This window comes from Lepus europaeus, chromosome 6 (assembly GCF_033115175.1).
Source record: "Lepus europaeus isolate LE1 chromosome 6, mLepTim1.pri, whole genome shotgun sequence".
Taxonomy (NCBI): Eukaryota; Metazoa; Chordata; class Mammalia; order Lagomorpha; family Leporidae; genus Lepus; species Lepus europaeus.
This window is the reverse complement of record NC_084832.1, coordinates 71877932-71898797: the sequence shown is the minus strand read 5'-3', so window position 1 is coordinate 71898797 and position 20866 is coordinate 71877932. Positions and strand designations below refer to the sequence as shown.

The window sequence follows — 20866 nt, the reverse complement described above, 5'->3', positions numbered from 1 at the left end:
CAAATGGCCGCTATGGCCAGCGCTCTGCGCTGATCCGAAGCCAGGAGCCAGGTGCTTCTTCCTGGTCTCCCATGTGGGTGCAGGGGCCCAAGCACTTGGGCCATCCTCCACTGCACTTCCGGGCCACAGCAGAGAGCTGGACTGGAAGAGGAGCAACTGGGACTGGAACACGGCACCCATATAGGATGCCGGTGCTGCAGGCGGAGGATTAACCTAGTGAGCCACCACGCCAGCTCCTCCAATAATTTTTTGAGATGCTCTCATATTTTCGAGTTTTGCCTCCATCTGTTGGAATTTATTCCTTGGTTAAAAAAAAAAAACACACACACAGTTGTGATTGTTATAAACTGAAACCATTTCCATGAACTTCACTTTGTCAAGACTTTGGCATATTTAATGTAGGCATCTTTTTAAAGATTTATTTATTTGAAAGGCAAAGTGACACAGAGAGAGGGAGAGATGGAGAGAAAGAGATCTTCCATCTGCTGCTTCACTCCCAAATGGTTACAATGGCCAGGGTTAGTCCAGGTCAAATCCAGGAGCCTGGAACTCCATCCAGGTCTCCCATGTGAGTATAGGGGCCCAAGCACTTAGGCCATCTTCCACTGCTTTCCCAGGAGCATTAACAGGGAGTTGGATCAGAAGCAGAGCAGACGGGACTCAAACCTGGCACCTTCCATATGGGATGCCGGCATCTCAGGAGGCAGCATAACTAAATGTAGCATAGCACCTGTCCCCTAATAGGACAGTTGTATGGCTTCTGTATCCTTAATATGAGTGGGAAAAAAACTCTTCTTGAATAAACATAATGAGCACCTAAAGAATTAGTGCATCATCAAATGTGTTGATGCCTGGGGGGTGCCTGGTGTTGTCTTAGCAGCTGGGAGGTTGGAGAGTCCCAGACTGTGACCTTCTGGAGTGTTTAAGAATCAGTGTAATTCTGGCCGGCGCTGCGGCTCACTAGGCTAATCCTCCACCTGCGGCACCGGCACCCCAGGTTCTAGTCCCGGTTGGGGTGCTGGATTCTGTCCTGGTTGCTCCTCTTCCAGTCCAGCTCTCTGCTGTGGCCCAGGAGGGCAGTGGAGGATGGCCCAGGTCCTTGGGCCCTGCTCCTGCATGGGAGACCAGGAGGAAGCACTTGCCTACTGGCGTCGGATCGACTAGGCCATAGCAGCCATTTGGAGGGTGAACCAACGGAAAAGGAAGAGTTTTCTCTCAGTCTCTTCCTCTGACTGTCTAACTCTGCCGGGAGGGAGGGAGGGAGGGAGAGAGGGAGGGAGGGAGGGAGGGAGGGAAGGAGGGAAGGAAGGAAGGAAGGAAGGAAGGAAGGAAGGAAGGAAGGAAGGAAGGAAGGAAGGAAGCTCAGAGAAGAAGGTTTATTTAAAAAAAGAATCAGTGTAATTCTGATCATGGGACTGCTTTCTCCTGCCTGTGTACACTCCCTAAATTGAGAATCTCTTATAGGAGTCATGATTTGTACCATAAGTATTTTGAGCATCCATAAAAGATTTTTCTTTATATCTTAGGTACAAACTGAAAATTATGTAAGAACCTGGCTTCATCTCCTTGCCATAATGATAATCAGCAATTAAGTAAAAATAAAATAAATAAGTCAAATGGGGTATTTGACTGACTTCACTATTTATGACTCATTGCTCTATTTTTTTTTTTTTTAATTTTTGACAGGCAGAATGGATAGTGAGAGAGAGAGAGACAGAGAGAAAGGTCTTCCTTTTTGCCGCTGGTTCACCCTCCATTGGCCGCCGCAGCGCGGCACCGCACTGATCCAAAGCCAGGAGCCAGGTGTTTCTCCTGGTCTCCCTTGTGGGTGCAGGGCCCAAGGACTTGGGCCATCCTCCTCTGCACTCCTGGGCCATAGCAGAGAGCTGGCCTGGAAGAGGGGCAACCGGGACAGAATCCGGTGCCGCGCCCGGGACTAGAACCTGCTGTGCCGGCACCGCAAGGCAGAGGATTAGCCTATTGAGCCATGGCGCCGGCAGGTCTTCCTTTTTGCCGTTGGTTCACCCTCCAATGGCTGCTGTGGCCGGCACATCTCGCTGATCCGAAGCCAGGAGCCAGGTGCTTCTCCTGGCCATGCGGGTGCAGGGCCCAAGGACTTGGGCCATCCTCCACTGCCTTCCCGGGCCACAGCAGAGAGCTGGCCTGGAAGAGGGGCAACTGGGATAGAATCCGGCACCCCATCATTGCTCTATTAAAATAGCCAACCTAATAGCTTAACAAGGAATCTTCAACAAATTAATGGAAAATGCATATTATGAAGAAACTAAGTATGAATTTCAAAAATTTTTTTACCGCGATAAATCTGTCTTTTACTTTCATTGTTCCACTGAGTGTTTGAAGTATCCTTATATTTGCCTGACTAGAGCAACTGTATATACTGATCCGTTCACTTTTTCGAAAGGCAGCCACAGCACACACTGAATTGACTGTCACATCTGTGATCCAGCTGTGGTGTTGACATAAACATAGTCATTGCCTACAGAAAACTCACCATATGAAAGGAAAAGATTTTTTTTTCCTGTTCCAGTTTAATCTGCTCTAGCTACTCATTCACAGGTCAGAGAACCAGGCTATATGTGTCTTCTGTCTCATAATACATTGCTACTCAAGACCAAAAAGCTAGTTATGTCTAAATTTACATTAAAGTGTGTGACACAGTGCCCTTAGGTTTTGGAGGTTGTATATATTAACCTAGACTTTGAAGGGGGAGTCTTAGCATGAAACATAATATCCCAGTAACTGTTATAATTCAAGAATTGGTCTTGGTACAGATGTTCAATTGCTTTAGATATCAGAGAGGCCAAATCATACTTGTTCATCACAACATCATAAATGATGGGATTTATTATCTAACTTCATGTGCACATCACTGCACTCTTCTCAAGATAAATTCAAATGATTTTAATATATTTGTTTCTTTTTGTAAGTGTTATTATTATAAACGATGGTTGTATTAACTCCACAAAGAAAAAATAAGTAATGTTTGTGAATTTTTATAGGTAGGTGAATCAGGGTCTGTAGTTTCATTGTGTCAAATATATGGTGACTAATTTAGATATCGCAAAAATTTTCTTTTGCCTTTTTCTAATTGTTTTTCCTATTTTAATGAGTTTGTCACAAAGACAATGAAAATCTGTGAACACAATACCACAAACAGGTCTCAGACCATAAAAAGAAACAAACAAAGGCTACCAAGCATATGCTACAGTTGAATTATGGTTGTTTCATTAACGTATTTTATATTAATAATATTCATTATTATGCTTTCCAACTTGTAGCTTTGAACACAGAAAATTATCTTGGAGATTTTCAGGAGGTCCCTAACCAGATAACAGAATTGCAAAGATGTGAGGGACAGCTGCTTTCATCTGAAACAGACTTTTACACAAATTCTGAAACTAATTTGGAAGTGATAAAAATTAATTTGCGCACTTTAATTGGAAGCAGCCTACTGCATGAAAGAAAGCAGAGCAGAGCAGGCAATTTGTGTTAAAAGCTGATTGAATTTTTTGTCAGGTAGGTGTCTTGGACTTGGCCGCTTATCCTCTTGAGCCCCTCTTTGCAATATATTACCGCCCATCTCTGACTGGTGTTCTTTAAAAGGATCAATGCTATTCCTGTGGACTCCCTAGAGTCCAAAATTTCATTGATCTTGGGACTTGACATTTCTCATTACGTGCTGTAGCTTCCAACAAGATAGTCACGAAAGGGGCAAGTTAACATTGTTGTCTGTTCAACAGACATTTACAATACATTGGCAGCTCAGCCAATGTGCTTTTAAACTCTGTGGTTTTAATGTTTATTCCAGATAGGTGCTTTATAGACAGCTTGAGGATGCATAACTACATGCACAATTTTTTAAAATCGTAGCAGTAAGAAACTTTGAAAAGAGATTCACTGTGCTATGTACTTTTCTATTCCACTTAAAAAAAAAAATGTATTTTAGCTCATGTACAAGCATTATGCAGACTCTGAAAGAAGCCAATTGAAAGGGAACCTCCAGCTGTGCACACATACCTTCTCTGGGCCCCCATTGTGTAAGCTTCAGCCTTGGACACTGACCCTCCTGCCAGCCTCAACCTGTCACGAAACATCTGCCAAATCACATCCCTCTTTGTTTGCTCCCTGCCTTCTTTGTAAAAGACTGTCTTGGTGCTCAGTTTCACAACTGCCACTAACCAATAGTATTATAAACAGGGACACAGAGTAGCCCAGATATATTTTTTAAAGTGTATTTATTATATGAGCTTGTCTCATTCTCAGAGCTGGGAATCTTGTCTAGGGTTTAGTAAATGTTAAACCATCTTTTTATTAGGTATCAGAGAAAGCTTAGTTAGACAGGTTATAATTCTTATAGGACTTTCTGACAGCCAAGTGGTCTATGTACTGGAACAGGCCTAGCACAGGACCCACTCTCCCATGGACCACTTAGCCATGCCATCCCTTCAGCCTAGCCCCAGGAGGCTCAATAGGATTCCTGACTGAGAAGGGGGTGGCTTGCCACCCACTCCGTGCTTTTCCTGCCCCTTTATGGGACTGAGGCTTCAAGAAAGGTCCTGGGCCTGGGTCCAGAGCAATAGCAGAAACAAGGCTAAGGAGCATGCTGTCTGATCAGAGAGCTTTGGCTCACAGACCGGGATGCCCACACATCATGCAGCGCTCAGCTTCCCTGGGAAAGGCAGGTGGGTTACACTGTTCTTTGGAAGGTCATGATGGAATAGTAATATACTGTGACCCGGGTTTGGATTTTCAAGAGAAGAGATTTGCTCTGCAAACAGTGCTCCGAGGAAAATGCAGTCAGTGCCTTCTCTGAAGAGGGATAAAGGAACTTGGAGTAAATGAGCAAATGGGTCATCATACCTATCACTTAGTCTTCCTCAGATACTGCAGAGTGTGTAGTAAAAGGAAACCACGCCAAGGGCCAGCTGCACTTTTTGCACCCTGTGGAATGTCTTTGTTTGTGTCCCCAGGTGCCCATGCATATTCGGTCTTTGGGCCCGACTTCATCTTGATGAGGGACCCCTCCTCGTCAGCTATCCCAGCAGATTTCTAACATAATATTTGGAAATAAATCTTGAAATCACAATAGCAATGAAATTACTACATCCTTTGATTGAATCCCTCATTGTGAACTTTTTTTTTTTCCGGTCATCCAATTTGAGATTATTCAAATGACCTTTGGTAAAAATGAGGTGGAATCATTTAAGCCTTTCATTTGGGTTTTCCGAATGCTTGCCAATGAGGAACCTTTATCATCCGTAGTAATTCCATCACACAGGGGGCTCTTCTGTTTCGGAAATGAGAGGAGATGAGAGCAGTGGTGCCCTGGTCCTTGGAGGGGCTCTCACCAGCACCTCCCTCTGCACTGGGCCCTTTAACCCTGATCTACATCCATCAATTGTGATGTGACAGTGACAGGATATTCCCAAGATTTTGAATGATTATTGGGGTGTGTGACATCTGTCCAGGCAATGAAATGAAATATAGGAAATAAGCTCTTCCCTGGCTGCAAAGAGCCCAGAATAATATTTTACTTACTATTCTTCATCCTACGGAGGGAAATAGTGCTTTCAGGGGCCCTGAACAATATCTCTTAATAGTTAAGCTCCACAGATCCTTCAAATGATCTAGGGAAATTAGAATGAAAAAATGAAACATTTTAACTCTCTAAATCAGGTACAAGCCTTTGAAAAACTTGTTTCCTAAAAGAAAACTTATGTAAGGAATATTTTTATAAATTTTTGTCAGCTCGCTACAAGAAAATTTGATTGTTTTTTCTGTAGCTTATAAAGAAAAGCTCTCAAATCTATTTTATTTATTTTATATCAATTTTATTAAGCATATAATTTCAAGGTTTTTCAGTGTGTCAGTCTCTTCCAGATAAAATAATCTGTTAGACAAAAATGGTACTTGCTTTTTATAAAAATAAATAAAATTCACTTTACTTTATAAAAATTTGTTTATTTTTATTTGACAGACAGAGAAACAGAGAGAGCAAGGCAGATAGAGATCTTCCATCTGCTGTGTCACTCGCCAAATGCTTCTAACAGCCAGAAATGGGCCAGAGTGAAGCCAGGAGCCCAGAACTTAACCCAGGTCTCTCATGTGGGTGACAGGGACCCAGATACTTGAGCCATCAGCTGCTGCCTCCGAGAATGCACATTAGCAGGAAACTGGATCAGAGTGAAGCAGCTGGAACTCAAGTCAGGCACTCAGATATGAGGTACAGGCATCCTGGTGGCCACTTAACAGAGTGCCAAACACTTCCCCCAGTCACTTAGGAAAATTAAGAATAATATCATTTATAAAATCTTACCAATACTTAGTCCCCATTTTACCAAGGAAATCAAAGCATTTTTGAAGCATAATCATATAAATTATTTAAATGCATTTCAGACAGACCCAAGACTACTGATCATGTAAGTCACTGGTCTACCAGCATTCAAAACCTGATGGAAAAGCAGGTGCTGTGGCATAGTGGGTAAAGCCGTTACCTGCAGTACCAGCATCCCATATAGGCTCTGGTTCGAATCCCAACTACTCCACTTCTGATCCACCTCTCTGCTTGTGGTCTGGGAAAGCAGTAGAGAATGGTCCAACACTTTGGGTCCCTGCACCCATGTGGGAGACCCAGAAGAAGCTCCTGGCTCCTGGCTTCGGATTGGCCCAGCTCTGGGTTGTAGCCATTTGAGGAGTGAACCAGCGGATGGAAGGCCTCTCTTTCTCTCTCTCTCTCTCTCTCTCTCTCTCTATCTCTCTCTCTCTCTCCACCTCTGCCTCTCTGTAACTACCTTTCAAATAAATAAATTTCTTAAAAAAAAATCAATGCAGCAATATGCAGGAATTTAAAATAAGATGGCAGACTGACATGGGCTGCTGGCCCTCTTCTTCCACTCTGCATCCAAGAGAATGCTCAAAAGTAGAATGGAAGATATGGGTCTAGGAGAACTCACATTAAACTGTGAAAATCGCCGAGGGGGCAGAGAAGGTCTTAAGGAGGGGTGACTGGCAGACCAGAGTGGAGGGCGTTGAGGCCTTTCTAGGTGAGGTGTGAGTTTTGTGCTTTCCTCCTAATTCTGTGGCCTTGGCTCCTGCCCCCATCCTTTGCACTACTTCCCCCTGGAGCCACATCAGTGCCGAGGGAGGGGTTATCTAGGAGGTAGACATCTGCCAGCCCTTGAACACACCCTCTACCTGCTCCTCTACAGTGAGAGCTGGAAGGTGAGAGTTCAACTCTCAAGGCAGCTCTTGGAAAGAAGAGTGCCAACACCAGACCACAGTATTTCTCTGAGAAAGATGGGGGACCCAAGAATCAAACCCAGAATACAAGTTCACAAAGAAAGCAGACACGCGTGCAAGAAGCTCAAATGCTATAAAAGAAAGTTTGCAAGCTGAACAACCTATACCAAGTGACACCCAATAAACAGAAAAGAAAAATACAGAACTTTTGAAAAAAGAAATAATATTCTCTAATCTAAGACATAAGAAAGGGGCACTAAAATTACTGGTAATGTTTTATATTTTATAAACTGGGGATGAGTGCTAGAAAATTCATTTTATTCCTTTAATATTTTACATATGTTATAAATATTTAATATGTAATTATTTTTTTAAATTCTTTAATTCTAAGAAGAAAATCAAGTAGCTGTGTGGAAGCCACCAACTTAAAAGGGGTTTGTGAACTTGGAGAAAAAAGTGAATTAGTCTATAGTAGTATTCCTCACACTTGAGTAATACACTGACCCCTTTTCAAGAAAAGAAAACTGTCAGTAACAGCAAAAAAAGAAAACAAAATCTCAGATTCCCTGGAATGTGGCCTTGGGCCTCCTAAGTTTAAAAACATTGGCTTTAATTAGCTCATCTTAAAGCATGTTTTGGTTTAAAATTTTCACAGCAAAAAATTATCATTGCCCAGATGTATGACAGCAAAGAGAAGTTTCATCTTCATAACTGATTTTTAAAACCTTAGAGTATCATCAAAATGCAAATCTGAAACCCAGAAATGTTCACAGAACTTCTCAAGTTTAATAAATATCAAGAATTCTGAAAGAATTTGTAATTATGAGATCAAGTTAACAACAGCATGTCCTTTTAAAATTTATATAAAGGGAGTGAGTGTCATGTATTTCATATATACAGTTCAAGAGCATAATGCTACTCCCCACTCTACCCTCCCTCTCTCCTGCTTCTTATTTTTCTTTTAATTTTTACCATGACATGCTTTCAGTTTACTTTATAATCACAAGTTATACCTTCCACTAAATGAAGAATTCAACAAGTAGTAGGTAGAAAAACCACTGTTCCTCAAGAATATAGACAAGGGCTGTAAACAGTGATCAACAGCATGTCTTAAAGAGAAAAGGTTATAGTTAATGAAACTGGCAATTTAAGATGAAATAATGATATTTATATATACACAAACAGATGTAACTCTGGTAAGATGGTACTATGGACTCAATAAGATATCTAGGATAAGTCAATGTCATATAATAGGAGTCTGCTCTAATTGTTTTAAAAATGAGAACACGGGCCGGCGCCACGGCTCAATAGGCTAATCCTCCGCCTAGCGGCACCGGCACACCAGGTTCTAATCCCGGTCGGGGCACCGGATTCTGTCCCAGATGCCCCTCTTCCAGGCCAGCTCTCTGCTGTGGCCAGGGAGTGCAGTGGAGGATGGCCCAAGTCTTTGGACCCTGCACCCCATGGGAGACCAGGATAAGCACCTGGCTCCTGCCTTCGGATCAGCGCGGTGCACCGGCCGCGGCGGCCATTGGAGGGTGAACCAACGGCAAAGGAAGACCTTTCTCTCTGTCTCTCTCTCTCTCACTATCCACTCTGCCTGTCAAAAATTAAAAAAAAAAAATGAGAACACGGACAATGTAAGACATTCACAATTGTAACGTTAGTGGGAAATGGAAATAGTGGAGTACGACAAAGCATCAATAAATGATTAAATCTAACTGAGTGGTCCAAATGTAGAATCATTGTTACCGAATGCTCCATATGCTCCTTTCTGATCACCCTGCCCTCATTAGAATTTCTCTTCACCGAGTCAGGTCTTCACGTACTGCCTGTATGGCCAGTGTTGGCTTCCTTAGCCCATCTACTAAAGGAATTCCTTAGAACCTTTCCCGAAATGGCTCCACACCCTATTTCCTTCCACACTGGCTCTCTGACCTTCTCTTATTTCCTATTCCTCCACACTCCAGCTCTGTGAGCCTACAGAGGTCCCTCATCTCCATCCTAAACTGAACTCTCCCAGTAGCTTTACCAAGGATAACAGTATTGGACCGATGTGGTCCCAGCTTTACCAGTCCACACTGTCTCACGTGCACAGTTTATTCAACACATATTCCTCCTCTTCGTTCATGTGGAGATGTTTTGATCCCTGATGTACTCTGTGCACACACGTTTTTTCCTTCTCACACTTGACATAGTTGAGGGCTTTAAGTGGTCAGCCCATGGGAGGCCATGGTCATCTGATATGTTTTGAACAGTTACAGATTATGCCTTATACATCTTCATACTCCCAGCTTCTAGCATGCTTGGAGAATGCCTGTGACTTGGAAGATATTCACTCAGTTTGTGAGAGCACTTAGCAGTGAGAAGGCTTATGAAATTCAGCTAGATTTTTTAGTTAGATTGACAGTAAATAAAATGAAATGGAGAATTATGATAATTATCTCTTCTTTCCTTCACCACTTTCCTCACACCCTCTCTCCTACCAGCCCCCACCCAAATCAAAGAGATTCTAGGGAGCCTGTTTAAATAGAGAAGAGCATGGCTGTCAGAATTAGATAGCTTTGGGTTCAGTTGCAGCACTTGCTAGCTATATGAAACTTAGGGAAGTTGTATAAAACTTGCAAAGCCTTGGTTTTCTAGGGTACAAAATAAGAATAACAGTAGCTAACCTCATATAATGATATAATTAAATAGCACATGTAAATTTCTTGACAGGCATTATGCCTTTCTCATCACAATAATCAAGAGAAAAACTATCACCAGTGTCCTAATATCCTATCATTTAAACAGCCTGTGTCCAAATACAGTAGTTATGCTCATTTCACAGATGAGGAAACAACAGAGAGGTTAAGTAACTGGCATGTGGTCACACAGCTAATAAACAATGATGATTGTGCAAGTTGTCTTTGGCCGTGTCGCTCTTTGTGTCTGCTCTTGGTCTGCATGATTCACTGCTGCTGTTCTCCCGCAGGTGACTACCCGGCACCCAGGGCTGTCCTCACAGGTCATGACCACGAAGTCGTCTGTGTTTCTGTCTGTGCAGAACTTGGACTCGTTATCAGTGGTGCTAAAGGTCAGAAGCCATTTCTTTCATTTTAAAATGTACCATTTTCTCAAACTAACCATAACCTAACAATTGTTGGTTTCTTTGCTTCCAGGAGATGCTCCACAGACAGATGTAATCCCTAGGTTCTTTGCAGCTGTTTCATTTTGTTATTAATATTTACCAGTACTAATATACAATGTACATAAAAATTTATGTGGTATTTTGTAGTCACCAGCATTCGAACTAGAACACTAGCAAATTAAGTTACGATGCATCCATCTGAGACAGCCATTAAAAAGGAAATTGGAAGACAAAGGGGAAATGTCCCTGCTGCAGAGGGGCCCTGAAGGAGTCAGGTTACTCCTTAGACTTGGCCTTGGATCCACCTTCCTTCTTCACAATGCTAGGGACTGTGGTTCTGTTGAATGTATGTGAGTGTGTGTGTGTGTGTGTGAGAGCACGCGCGTACACGAGTCTGTAAGATGCTTTTCAGGAAGAATCAGGAAACTTTGTCCCCAATTCTGGTTCAGAGAGTGGTTTGCCATGGAAAGGCAGAAAGGTACCTAATGCTTAAGAGAAGCTGAAAGAGCAAGGGATCTGGAGTGTGAGGAGGCTGAGGGCAAAGATAAAGAAAGTCGGGGATGGGGTGGGCTGCTGCCAGTGGCACTAGAATTTACAATTTTAGGTAGGGTGGGAGACCACTGAAGTTCTTGTTTTGTATATATAATTTAATTCAAGAGGCAGAGAAAGAGAGACAGAGAGAGCTCCCATCCACTCATTCAGTCTTAAATGCCAAAGGCCGAAACCCAGAGCCAGGAGTCCAGCCCGGGTTTCCCACATGGATGGCAGGCACCCAACTACTTGAGCCATCGCTGGCTGCCTCTCAGGGCCTGCATTAGCATGAGGTTGGAATCAGGAGCCAGAACTGGGAAGCAAGCCCCCGAATTTTGATATGGGACATAGGCTTCTTAGTGGTCTCTAGCTGCTAAGACAAATGCTCACCCCCCATTGAAGATTTTTAACCTAGGCGATAAGATGATCAGATTTGGTTGTTACAGCTTATTCTGGCTGCTTTATGAAAACAGGAATAGTCTGAAGGCAAGGGTCCATGTGTTTTTCATCTTAGTGTATAAATACAAAGATGGACACAGAGTATTTTTAATAAATGTCTTTTAATTTTAAAAAAGGTAATAATATATGTAATATTATTCTAGCCTATAAATCTAAAAACAGGAAAATAAGCAACATATACACACATAGGGAAGAAAATATTAATCTCTATAGATGAGGTTGATACTAAGTATTTTTCAAATTTTCTATAGTGCATGTCTATTACTTTAATAATTGAGGGAAAATTCAGTAGTTTCATAAAGTCACTTGCTTTGTAAAATATGTGTCTATTCAAATCAAATGATTGAAAAATAACAATGTAATTTATCCACAGTTTTTTTTTTTGGGGGGGGGGATTTTTGGGGCCAGGGAATGGAATATAAATATGCTTGGGATGTCTTCATTCCATATCGGAGTGCATGCGTGCACGTCCAAATGCCACATGCAGTTCTAGCTTCCTGCTGATGCACACCCTGTGAGTCAGCAGGTGACAACTAAAGTGCTTAGGTCCCTGCCACCCATGTTCTGGATTGAGTTTCTGGCTCATAGCTTCAGATTGGCCCAGCCCCTGCTGCTGTGGCATTTAGGGAGTGAAACAGGACATGGAAGAGCTTTTTCTCTATTTCTCTCTCCTTCTATCTCTATTTCTATCTCTGCCTTTCAAATAAATTTTTTAAAAATTTTAAAAGACCAAAAGTTTCTGTAGTCTAAATGACCTGATTTGTTTTCTTAATTTTGCTTTTACATTTATGTATGGACTACAGAAAAAGATGAAACTTACTTGATAGCAATGTATTCATGGGGTGCAATGTTAAAATTTGTTAAGATTTAATTTATTTATTTGAAAGGCAGAGTTGCAAAGGGAGAAAGAGAAGGAGAGACATTGAGAAAGATCTTCTATCCACTGGTTCACTCCCTGAATAGCCACAGCTGAAGCTAAAAGCCAGAAGCTTTAGCCAAGTCTCTCATGTGGATGGCAGGGGCCCAAGCATTTGGATCATCTTCCACTGCTTTCCCAGGCACATTGGCAGGGAGCTGGATCAGAAGTGGAGCATCCGGGACTGGAACAGACACTGGTATGGGATGCCAGCATTATAGGCAGTGGCTTAACCAGCCATGCCACAATACCAGCCCCATAAAATTTTGATGTTAGCAGAGACAATCAACAACTGTTCTGATCATTGTCTTAAGCCTGCAAGAAAAATCTCTAAAAGCACATTAAAAAAAATTTCTGGGACACATAGGCTTTTATTCTCAAATAATCTATGAACTGCATGCTTTTATTATGAATATTATCTGACAAAAGAAAAGACCAAGTTCTTACCAAGAGAAACAGTTTGGAGCCCATGTGTGTGCATTATTTACCAGTTGCTGTGTGCTGTTCAAACAAAACCTCGGTGCTTGGCTGTGGCAAGCATACCTTTTTCCTTTTCTGTCTTCTTTCAATATGTCTGGTGCATAACCAGATAAGACTGCCAGGCTGGTGAGAGCCAGTGTGTGATTTGTCCTCACCCACTAACCCTGCCCATGATGTCACCACTCTGCAGAGGGCCCTTGCCTTGTCCACACCATCACTGGAGATTTGCTGAGAGCCCTTGAAGGACCAGAAAACTGCTTGTTCCCGCGCTTGATTTCTGTCTCCAGTGAAGGCCACTGTATCATATACTACGAACGAGGGCGGTTCAGCAATTTCAGCATTAACGGGAAACTTTTGGCTCAGATGGAGATCAATGATTCCACACGGGTGAGTCTGCATGTTTGATGCTAAATAAGACAGAAGCCAAGGGACTAGAAGTTGATTGTTTGACATCAAATGATTCATAGGAGAATTTCCCTGGTATCAGGATACATATGTGCTTGTTTTAAAAAGTATATAAATTCATATAGATTGATAACTTTGAATACACCCCCAGTTCACTTAATCCCAAGTTAATTAACCCCGTGTATTAGAGATGATAGCTGGCCAGCACCGTAGCTCAGTAGGCTAATCCTCCGCCTTGCGGCACCGGCACACCAGGTTCTAGTCCCGGTCGGGGCACCGATCCTGTCCCGGTTGCCCCTCTTCCAGGCCAGCTCTCTGCTGTGGCCAGGGAGTACAGTGGAGGATGGCCCAAGTCCTTGGGCCCTGCACCCCATGGGAGACCAGGCGAAGCACCTGGCTCCTGCCATTGGAACAGTGCGGTGCGCCGGCCGCAGCACGCCAGCCGTAGCGGCCATTGGAGGGTGAACCAACGGCAAAAAGGAAGACCTTTCTCTCTGTCTCCCTCTACTGTCCACTCTGCCTGTCAAAAAATTAAAAAAATAAAAAAATAAAAAAAAGAGATGATAGCTAATGTTTATTAGACATTAGACTCTTCAGGAGATGTTTTTAAGCTCCTTTTACAAAAACAATTATTTCAGCATTGTATCCTCAGAGGACTGAAATTAAGTTTATTGTCAAAGAACTCTATCTTTAAAACATAAACCAAAATTACATGTCTCCAGTTGCCCTTCATTCATGAACGAATTACAATTGCTGGTTTATCATTATTAAAAACTGTCTCAAAATGTGATTCTTCAATTTGTTCTAAAAGTTTCAGCATTGTTAACATTCAAAACGTAACAAAAACATGTTATTTGATTCTTAAGTTCTTCCTATATTAGACTGTAATATTCTCTTTGGGACTCATGTAATTTTGTAACTTAAATTAGTTTTCATAATATACTTTGTATATTTATTTAAGAACTTTGATGAATTCCACATTGTAAATTCTGGGGATTAAACTTTAGGCAACTTAGACAAATGACTAAAAGCAGATAATTATAAGGGAGTGGATTTGGTGCTTTTCAGTAGCACCCATTGTTTGGGGAAAACAGAGAACTGAGAGAACTGGTTGTCTGCCCTCTCTGAAGGCCATTCTCCTGAGCAGCGATGGCCAGAACCTGGTGACCGGAGGGGACAATGGTGTGGTGGAGGTCTGGCAGGCATGCGACTTCAAGCAGCTGTACATTTACCCTGGATGTGATGCTGGCATTAGAGCGATGGACTTATCCCATGACCAGAGGTGAGCTGTGCCAAGGCAGCTGTAATCAGAGAGAACTCTGCATTCTACTAATGATGAAATGTGCTATGAATAAGATCCCAGGTTTAGACAAAAGAAGGACTCTCAAAGGAATGGGTAAATTGAGGGAGGAGTAAATATTCCAAGAGAGATACACAGACACTTCAGGGCCTAAGACATAGGCTTTATTCCACCAGCCTCTCTGTTTGCAGCTCCTGACCTAGTCTCCAGCTTTCTCTGCTCCCTGCATGTGAAGGATCCATTTCTCAGCAGATGTGGGTTTCAGGGTGAGGCCTAGTTCTTGCTAACGAAATTCCAGCAAAACACATAGTGCATATTGCAGCTGGCCTTTCCTTTAAAAAACACAAAATGCAAATAAACTTTTCCTCATTATACTATTCATTTTTTTTTCATTTGTGTTATATTGTTGTATTTTATATATTCCTCTAAGATATTTTAATTCTTTCTTGTAAAGAATTGATATGGACATTAATTAACATTTTACATAGTCTTCAGTTTGTGACAAGATTTTGTTGTTTCCTAAAATTCATGGTTAGTTGTGTCATAAAATAAAAAGAATACTAAGATTACAAACCTAAAACTTAAAAATTAAATTAAAACCCTATAATCTTAAAATGGGATGTAATGTATTATTTTTACTATATATTTAATAGAAATAAGAAAAGTTTGTTAATCAACTTTTTCCAACTATAATAGTCTATATAAGAATATTGATTTTAAAATATTTTAAATATTAGTCTTATAAAGAAAGTCCAAGGTTATTATTAGCATATTCCAAAGTGCTGCAGTCCACATTTATGAATAAATTGGCATGGTTTACTGTGTATTTATTTGTGTATCCATTGGTATTTCTGAAGCATGTCAAATAGTTTATGTTCTTAAATAATTTGAATATTACTTTCTCCCTGATATTCATTCTAGTATTCATTTTGCAAGCATTTGATGCCACCGTCCTAAGTGAGATGCTCTGTGAAGTACTAAGGAGCCAGGCCAACAGTACTGACCCCAAAGAGCTCAAATCATCACAGTCTCAGTGTATCAGGGGACTCCCCAGAGTTCATGAAAAACAGCATTAAAATGCATTAACTTTTTTTGAAATCCATGTATATGAGGGTTCTTCAAAAAGTTCATCAAAAGTGCATATTTTGAGAAAACTATCCACAGATTTCAAAATGTTTTGAACCAAAATAAGCTTATCTTTTAATGCCATTTTCTGTGAACTTTTGAAAGACCCCTGTGCTATGAGGGAAAGCAGGGGCAGGATAACTGAAAAGGAAGTGGTGAACTCTCTGGAGGGCTGGGGAGCGCAGGAAAGATGCCATGAGGAGTCACCAGGCCGGGACAGAGAGGGCTGGTGGAGGGTGCAGAGTCGCAGTCTTAGTGTCAGGGGTCTCCAGCAGTGTTGAAGGAAAGACACGCCCAGGTTTGTTTCTATTTTAGTCCTTCATTTGCATGATTTTTGTTGTTTTGCAATGCATCCAATATGCTGGAACAGCAGCACCTGGCTGTAAATTATAAACTGATAGACATATATTGGGGACGAATGCTCAGAAAGGTATATTGGATGAGGTGTCAGATGATAAGGGAAGCGACACTTGGTCCAGCTGGAAGGTACTGAGACCTGAGCTCGGTCCCAGTGGGGAGGCCGGGGAGAAGCCACCCAGAGAATGGCTGTGTGGTTGGAAGAAGGGTGACTTAACCAGAGGCAAACCAGCAAGGTCAGTACGAGGACAGTGATTCAGGGTAGACAGGTTAAGAGCCTGGGGTTGTCTGACTCAGCCTGCTGGGTGCATCGGTCGGCAGTGGGAACTGGGCACGTGGGGCCTCAGAAGGAGACGAGGCCATTTATGTGCCACTCCAAGGAGTGTGGAGCAAGTTGAAGGGTGAAGTGATTAGAGGAGCAGACCAAGATCGGAAAGGTCAGGGAGATAAGAGGAAAGCCAGAAATCCACAGAGAAACAACAGAGAGCCAGAAGGAGACAGTGGATAGGCGTGGATGTGATTGTCGAGGCACAGCAGGTGCCCAGGGATCTGGGGACTGGGGTCACAGGAGATGCACCAGACTGGCTCAGAGGCTCCAGGCAGAACCCTGAAGAATTTTAATCCCATCTCAGTGAACACAGACTATAGCTCAGTGACCTTTGAGATCCTGGCATTGTCTAGTGTCAAGTAGCAGCCACAGAAATGATTTTGTATCACTCTGAACTATTCTCTCTGTTTTTCCAGAACTCTCATTACTGGCATGGCTTCTGGTAGCATTGTAGCTTTTAATATAGATTTTAATCGGTGGCACTATGAGCATCAGAACAGATACTGAAGACCAATGAAGACCCCAAAGCAAAGCTGAGAGCACAAGTGCTGCGTGGAAAGGCAATATCTGGTGGAGCAACTCGCCTACATCGACCTCTGTTGTACATTCCATCACACCCAGCAATAGCTGTACATTGTAGTCAGCAACCATTTTACTTTGTGTGTTTTTTCAGGACTGAACACCAGCTGCTGTCAAGCAAGCTTCTATCATGTAAATTATATGAATTAGATGTTTTGGTAATTATTTCATATATTGTTGTTTATTGAGAAAAGGTTGTAGGACGCGTCACAAGAGACTTTTGACAATTCTGAGGAACCTTGTGTCCAGTTGTTATAAAGGTGAAGCTTTGAACCTAACCTGCATCCCATTTCCAGCCTCTTTTCAAGCTGAGAAAAAAAAAAAAAAAACACGTTTGATACTTTGTACATCAGATGCATCTTATTTAAAGGGATACTTTTGTAAAAGTAAAACCTTGTATAAAGAACAAAACGTTTCTTAATTTTATTGTGGAGTTACAACTTGCATGTTCTTTACTCCTGATGTCTTGATGGAACAGGTGCATTCACACTATGACACCGAAAGATCTGTCCAAGGACACAGCTTGTATGAAAGGGTTGAATTTGGGCTCAATCAGTAATTTTTGACATTTTCACCAAAATATAATTTGTACTTTTTAATCTAAATTCATCCCTTCTAAGTGAAATTTGCTCATAAAGCATTTGGATACTAAGCCATTATTTGCCATTTTTGGTACTTTATACAAAGAAAATTCAGCCCTACCCTTTATAATTTGAAGACACAGCAGAAAGGGGGCTTAGGGATGAGGTCCTGGGCTTTATTGTATAAATAGAAGTCATGACCATTAGTTCCATAGTAAGGACTTCCCAACATCTGGACATCTCTTCCAGAGTCATCCCACAGGCTTAGTGTGTGTGCATTAGGGGAGGAGAATCTGATGCTGACTTTTTGTTTTCCTCTTTAGTTCTTGAATAGCTTAGTTTCTTTAACAAGTCGGACTTTATTACAACAATAACTGAGATTATTCTTTTAGGTTCTTGTGAAATTCTCACCTAAAGCCACATTCTTGGCCTAAGGCACTTCATCTTTTATGATATAAAATGATGGCTGTCAAATGATTTTCCATACATTGTACTAATCAAGTTATACACCCAGGGGTATATACACTTTATTCATGTTTCTTCTTTGTATATTTGGTGACTGTATCGTCATAGATGTACATATTGTGTCGGTAGGGCTATGAGGCATGTTACAGGAATGTAATTTTCTCAGAATTTACACTCACTTGCAGTCATTTATTTAAAAAGATAAAACAAGATCATGGGTTCTTTGTATTGGCACTTTGCACCAGAAACATATCATTATTTATTGATGTGATTACTTATTTGTTATCCACCTTGTACTAGTAAGTTTTAGCACCGAATTCCTTCTTCATTGTTGTTTGTATTTATGAAATTCTGAAATTATGGGGAATCAGCGTAATGATTAAGTTATTCATCACCAGGCTGTAAGCAATATCTTGAGTTTGTAGCTTAGGATTGGGAGGATACTGAACATCTGGAAGACAAGTTCATTTCATCTTGCGATCATGGTGAAATATTTTGGATATATAAATTCCTTAAGCTATTGTAACCATGTTTTATTGCAAAGATGTAAAATATGCCAGATGTGTGTGAGTTGGAAATCAAAAAAAGAAAAATAAAATATGCAAAGAATTCACTGATTGTTTCACATTTCATTGAGCCCTTCACTAGCGTGCATTCATTATGTTGTCATACAAGCTTAGGAAATCAACATTGCCTCATGTGAAGGCCCATAGCTTCTAAAAACATGAAATGGAGTCCTAATGAGGTTCTGTAATTTGCTGAAACATGAGCTGCTCTGCTTGACCATCTGGCAGGGATTTAGGGCAACAGTGACCAAAGGGGAACAACCCTCATTGTTTATTCTGCATAATACATTTTGGGAGCTGCTTTTATTTTATTTAAATGGGACAAAATGGTGAAGGGTATAGCAGCTCTTTATATGAGTGTTACCAAATCACACTGTTTCCATTTGAAGCCACGCTTTGTAAAATTCATCTTCGAGGAGGCATAACACACACAGGAACTGAGAGACCTGGAGGAGGTGAGCAGCTGTGACTACAGCAAGAGTGGCAGCAAGAGCAGTTACTGCAAGTAATGCTTCCATCTGCATCCCCAGGATGAAAAGGACAGACGCAGCAGTAGCCCAAGGAAGGCTTGTTCCGCTCACACTCCATCCATCCCCAGACCAGGCATCCACTGGCTCCCTTGACCCAGCCTTCCCTGCAGCCCCTGGGTCCCTTGAATGTGCTGATCACTACCTGAGGTGTCTAGACATGCTGCCTGGCTTCCAGCATTGTCCTCTGGGCTGTCCTCAGACCTCCTGACCTGTGCCTGGTTCTCTTATCTGACCGTGCCCATCCATCCTCCTTCCTACAACGCAAATCTAGTCATCTCCTGCTCAGCACCTTGCAAAGTCAGTATCAATGGCTTAAGAATGGTATTCTTGGGTTCAGTGTTGTGGCACAGCATTTTAAGCCATCACCTGCAAAGATGGCATCTGAGGCAGCAACTTAACCTGCTGTGCACAACTCCTGCCCCCAGGGCCCATTTTCTGCAACACTTAATTTGACAAAGTCCAAACTCAGTAGAACCTGAACTGCCTGAGGGGGAACATAACTGTCATTCCATCAGGTGACTGACATGCCAGATCCCCAGAACTCCCCTGTCCTTAGTTCCCAGGCTTCTTCCTTCCCCAGGGCCTCCTCTCTACCTACGCCACCCAGTTTAACTTTTTGTTGTAAATGGACCTAAACCAATTTGAGCATGCGTCAGCTTTTTTGGTAAACGTAGCCTCCAAATCCCACATCCTCGCTGTGTTTTATGACTGAAGCACCATTCAGGATCCATATCTGACACCCATGGACTCTAATCAAACAGATTTTAGACATCAGCTGAGCACAAGACCATTCACACAACTCTTCTGTGGATTTGGTTAAGTCTGGGGCTCAGCTCTTTTCTGTGATCTCACAGCCATTCTGTGTGAAAAGTACCCTGAGTGCAGATGCACCAGGATACTAGAAGCAGGGCCCCATGAGCCTGGTGGTGCAACAGCCAGAACTGCCTAACCCAGTCATTTAGACGTCAAGTTTTGGGCACCTCTCTAAGCGTGCAGGTGAAGGGCCTCAGTGAATTCTTCTACCCTGGTTACAGAGAACTGGGCAGGGTCTATCTAATACTTCAGCGAGTGTATATTGAATTCACGTACACCCAGGCAGCGCTCAATGACAGGAGTGCTTTTGGGAAACTGCACTGTTGAGTAATTTCATCATGTGCAGACATCATATGGTGGATTTACACAAACTTAGGTAGTGTAGACCCATCACTTGACATGGCAGTCAAGAGACTTGGAATTCCTGAGCTGTATAAGGCTGCTGCTGGTGAAACAGCATGCTGTTTTCAATACACTTCTTTTTAAAAGATTATTTATTTGAAAGGCAGAAAGAGAGAGAGTGAGAAAGAGAGGTCTTCCATCCAGTTGTACACTTGCCAAATGACTGCAACAGTCGGAGCTGAGCCAATCTGAAGCCAGGAGCCAGGAGCTTCTTCCAGGTCTCCCATGCAGGTTCAGGGACCCAAGGACTTGTTTTCCCAGGCCATAGCAGAGAACTGGATTGGAAGTGGAGCAGCCAGGACTTGAACTGGCACCCATATGGGATACTGGCACTGCAGGTGGCAGTTTTACCTCCTATGCCACAGCATTGGCCCAAGTACACTTTTTATATATATACAAGTAGGAGGAGTACACTCTAAAATAACAATAAAAAGTATAATAAATACAGAAACCAGTAGTGGTCATTTGTTATTATCAAATATGTGCTGAACATAATTGCAAGTACTGTATTTTTACTTGATAGTACAGTAGGTTTGTTTACACAAGCATCACCACAAACACATGAGTAGTAATATTGCATTATGACACCTTAAAATGGCTATGATGCCACCAAGAAATTTTGTACGTATATATTTACTT

At 42.0% G+C, this 20866-nt stretch overlaps 1 protein-coding gene across 5 annotated transcripts in view; it reads left to right on the top strand.

The window, feature by feature from the left end:
- The window catches only part of NBEA (neurobeachin), a 731002-nt gene extending 712473 nt beyond the window's left edge, over positions 1 to 18529 (top strand). For all 5 annotated transcript variants that reach the window (XM_062194378.1, XM_062194375.1, XM_062194377.1 and 2 more), the window contains 4 exons: positions 10235 to 10336; positions 12967 to 13163; positions 14312 to 14463; positions 16708 to 18529. In XM_062194378.1, the coding sequence (XP_062050362.1) occupies positions 10235 to 10336; positions 12967 to 13163; positions 14312 to 14463; positions 16708 to 16798 (542 nt within the window). In that variant the 3' untranslated portion in view covers positions 16799 to 18529. The remainder of the gene's footprint in view (positions 1 to 10234; positions 10337 to 12966; positions 13164 to 14311; positions 14464 to 16707) is intronic.
- Positions 18530 to 20866: the final 2337 nt, after the last annotated feature.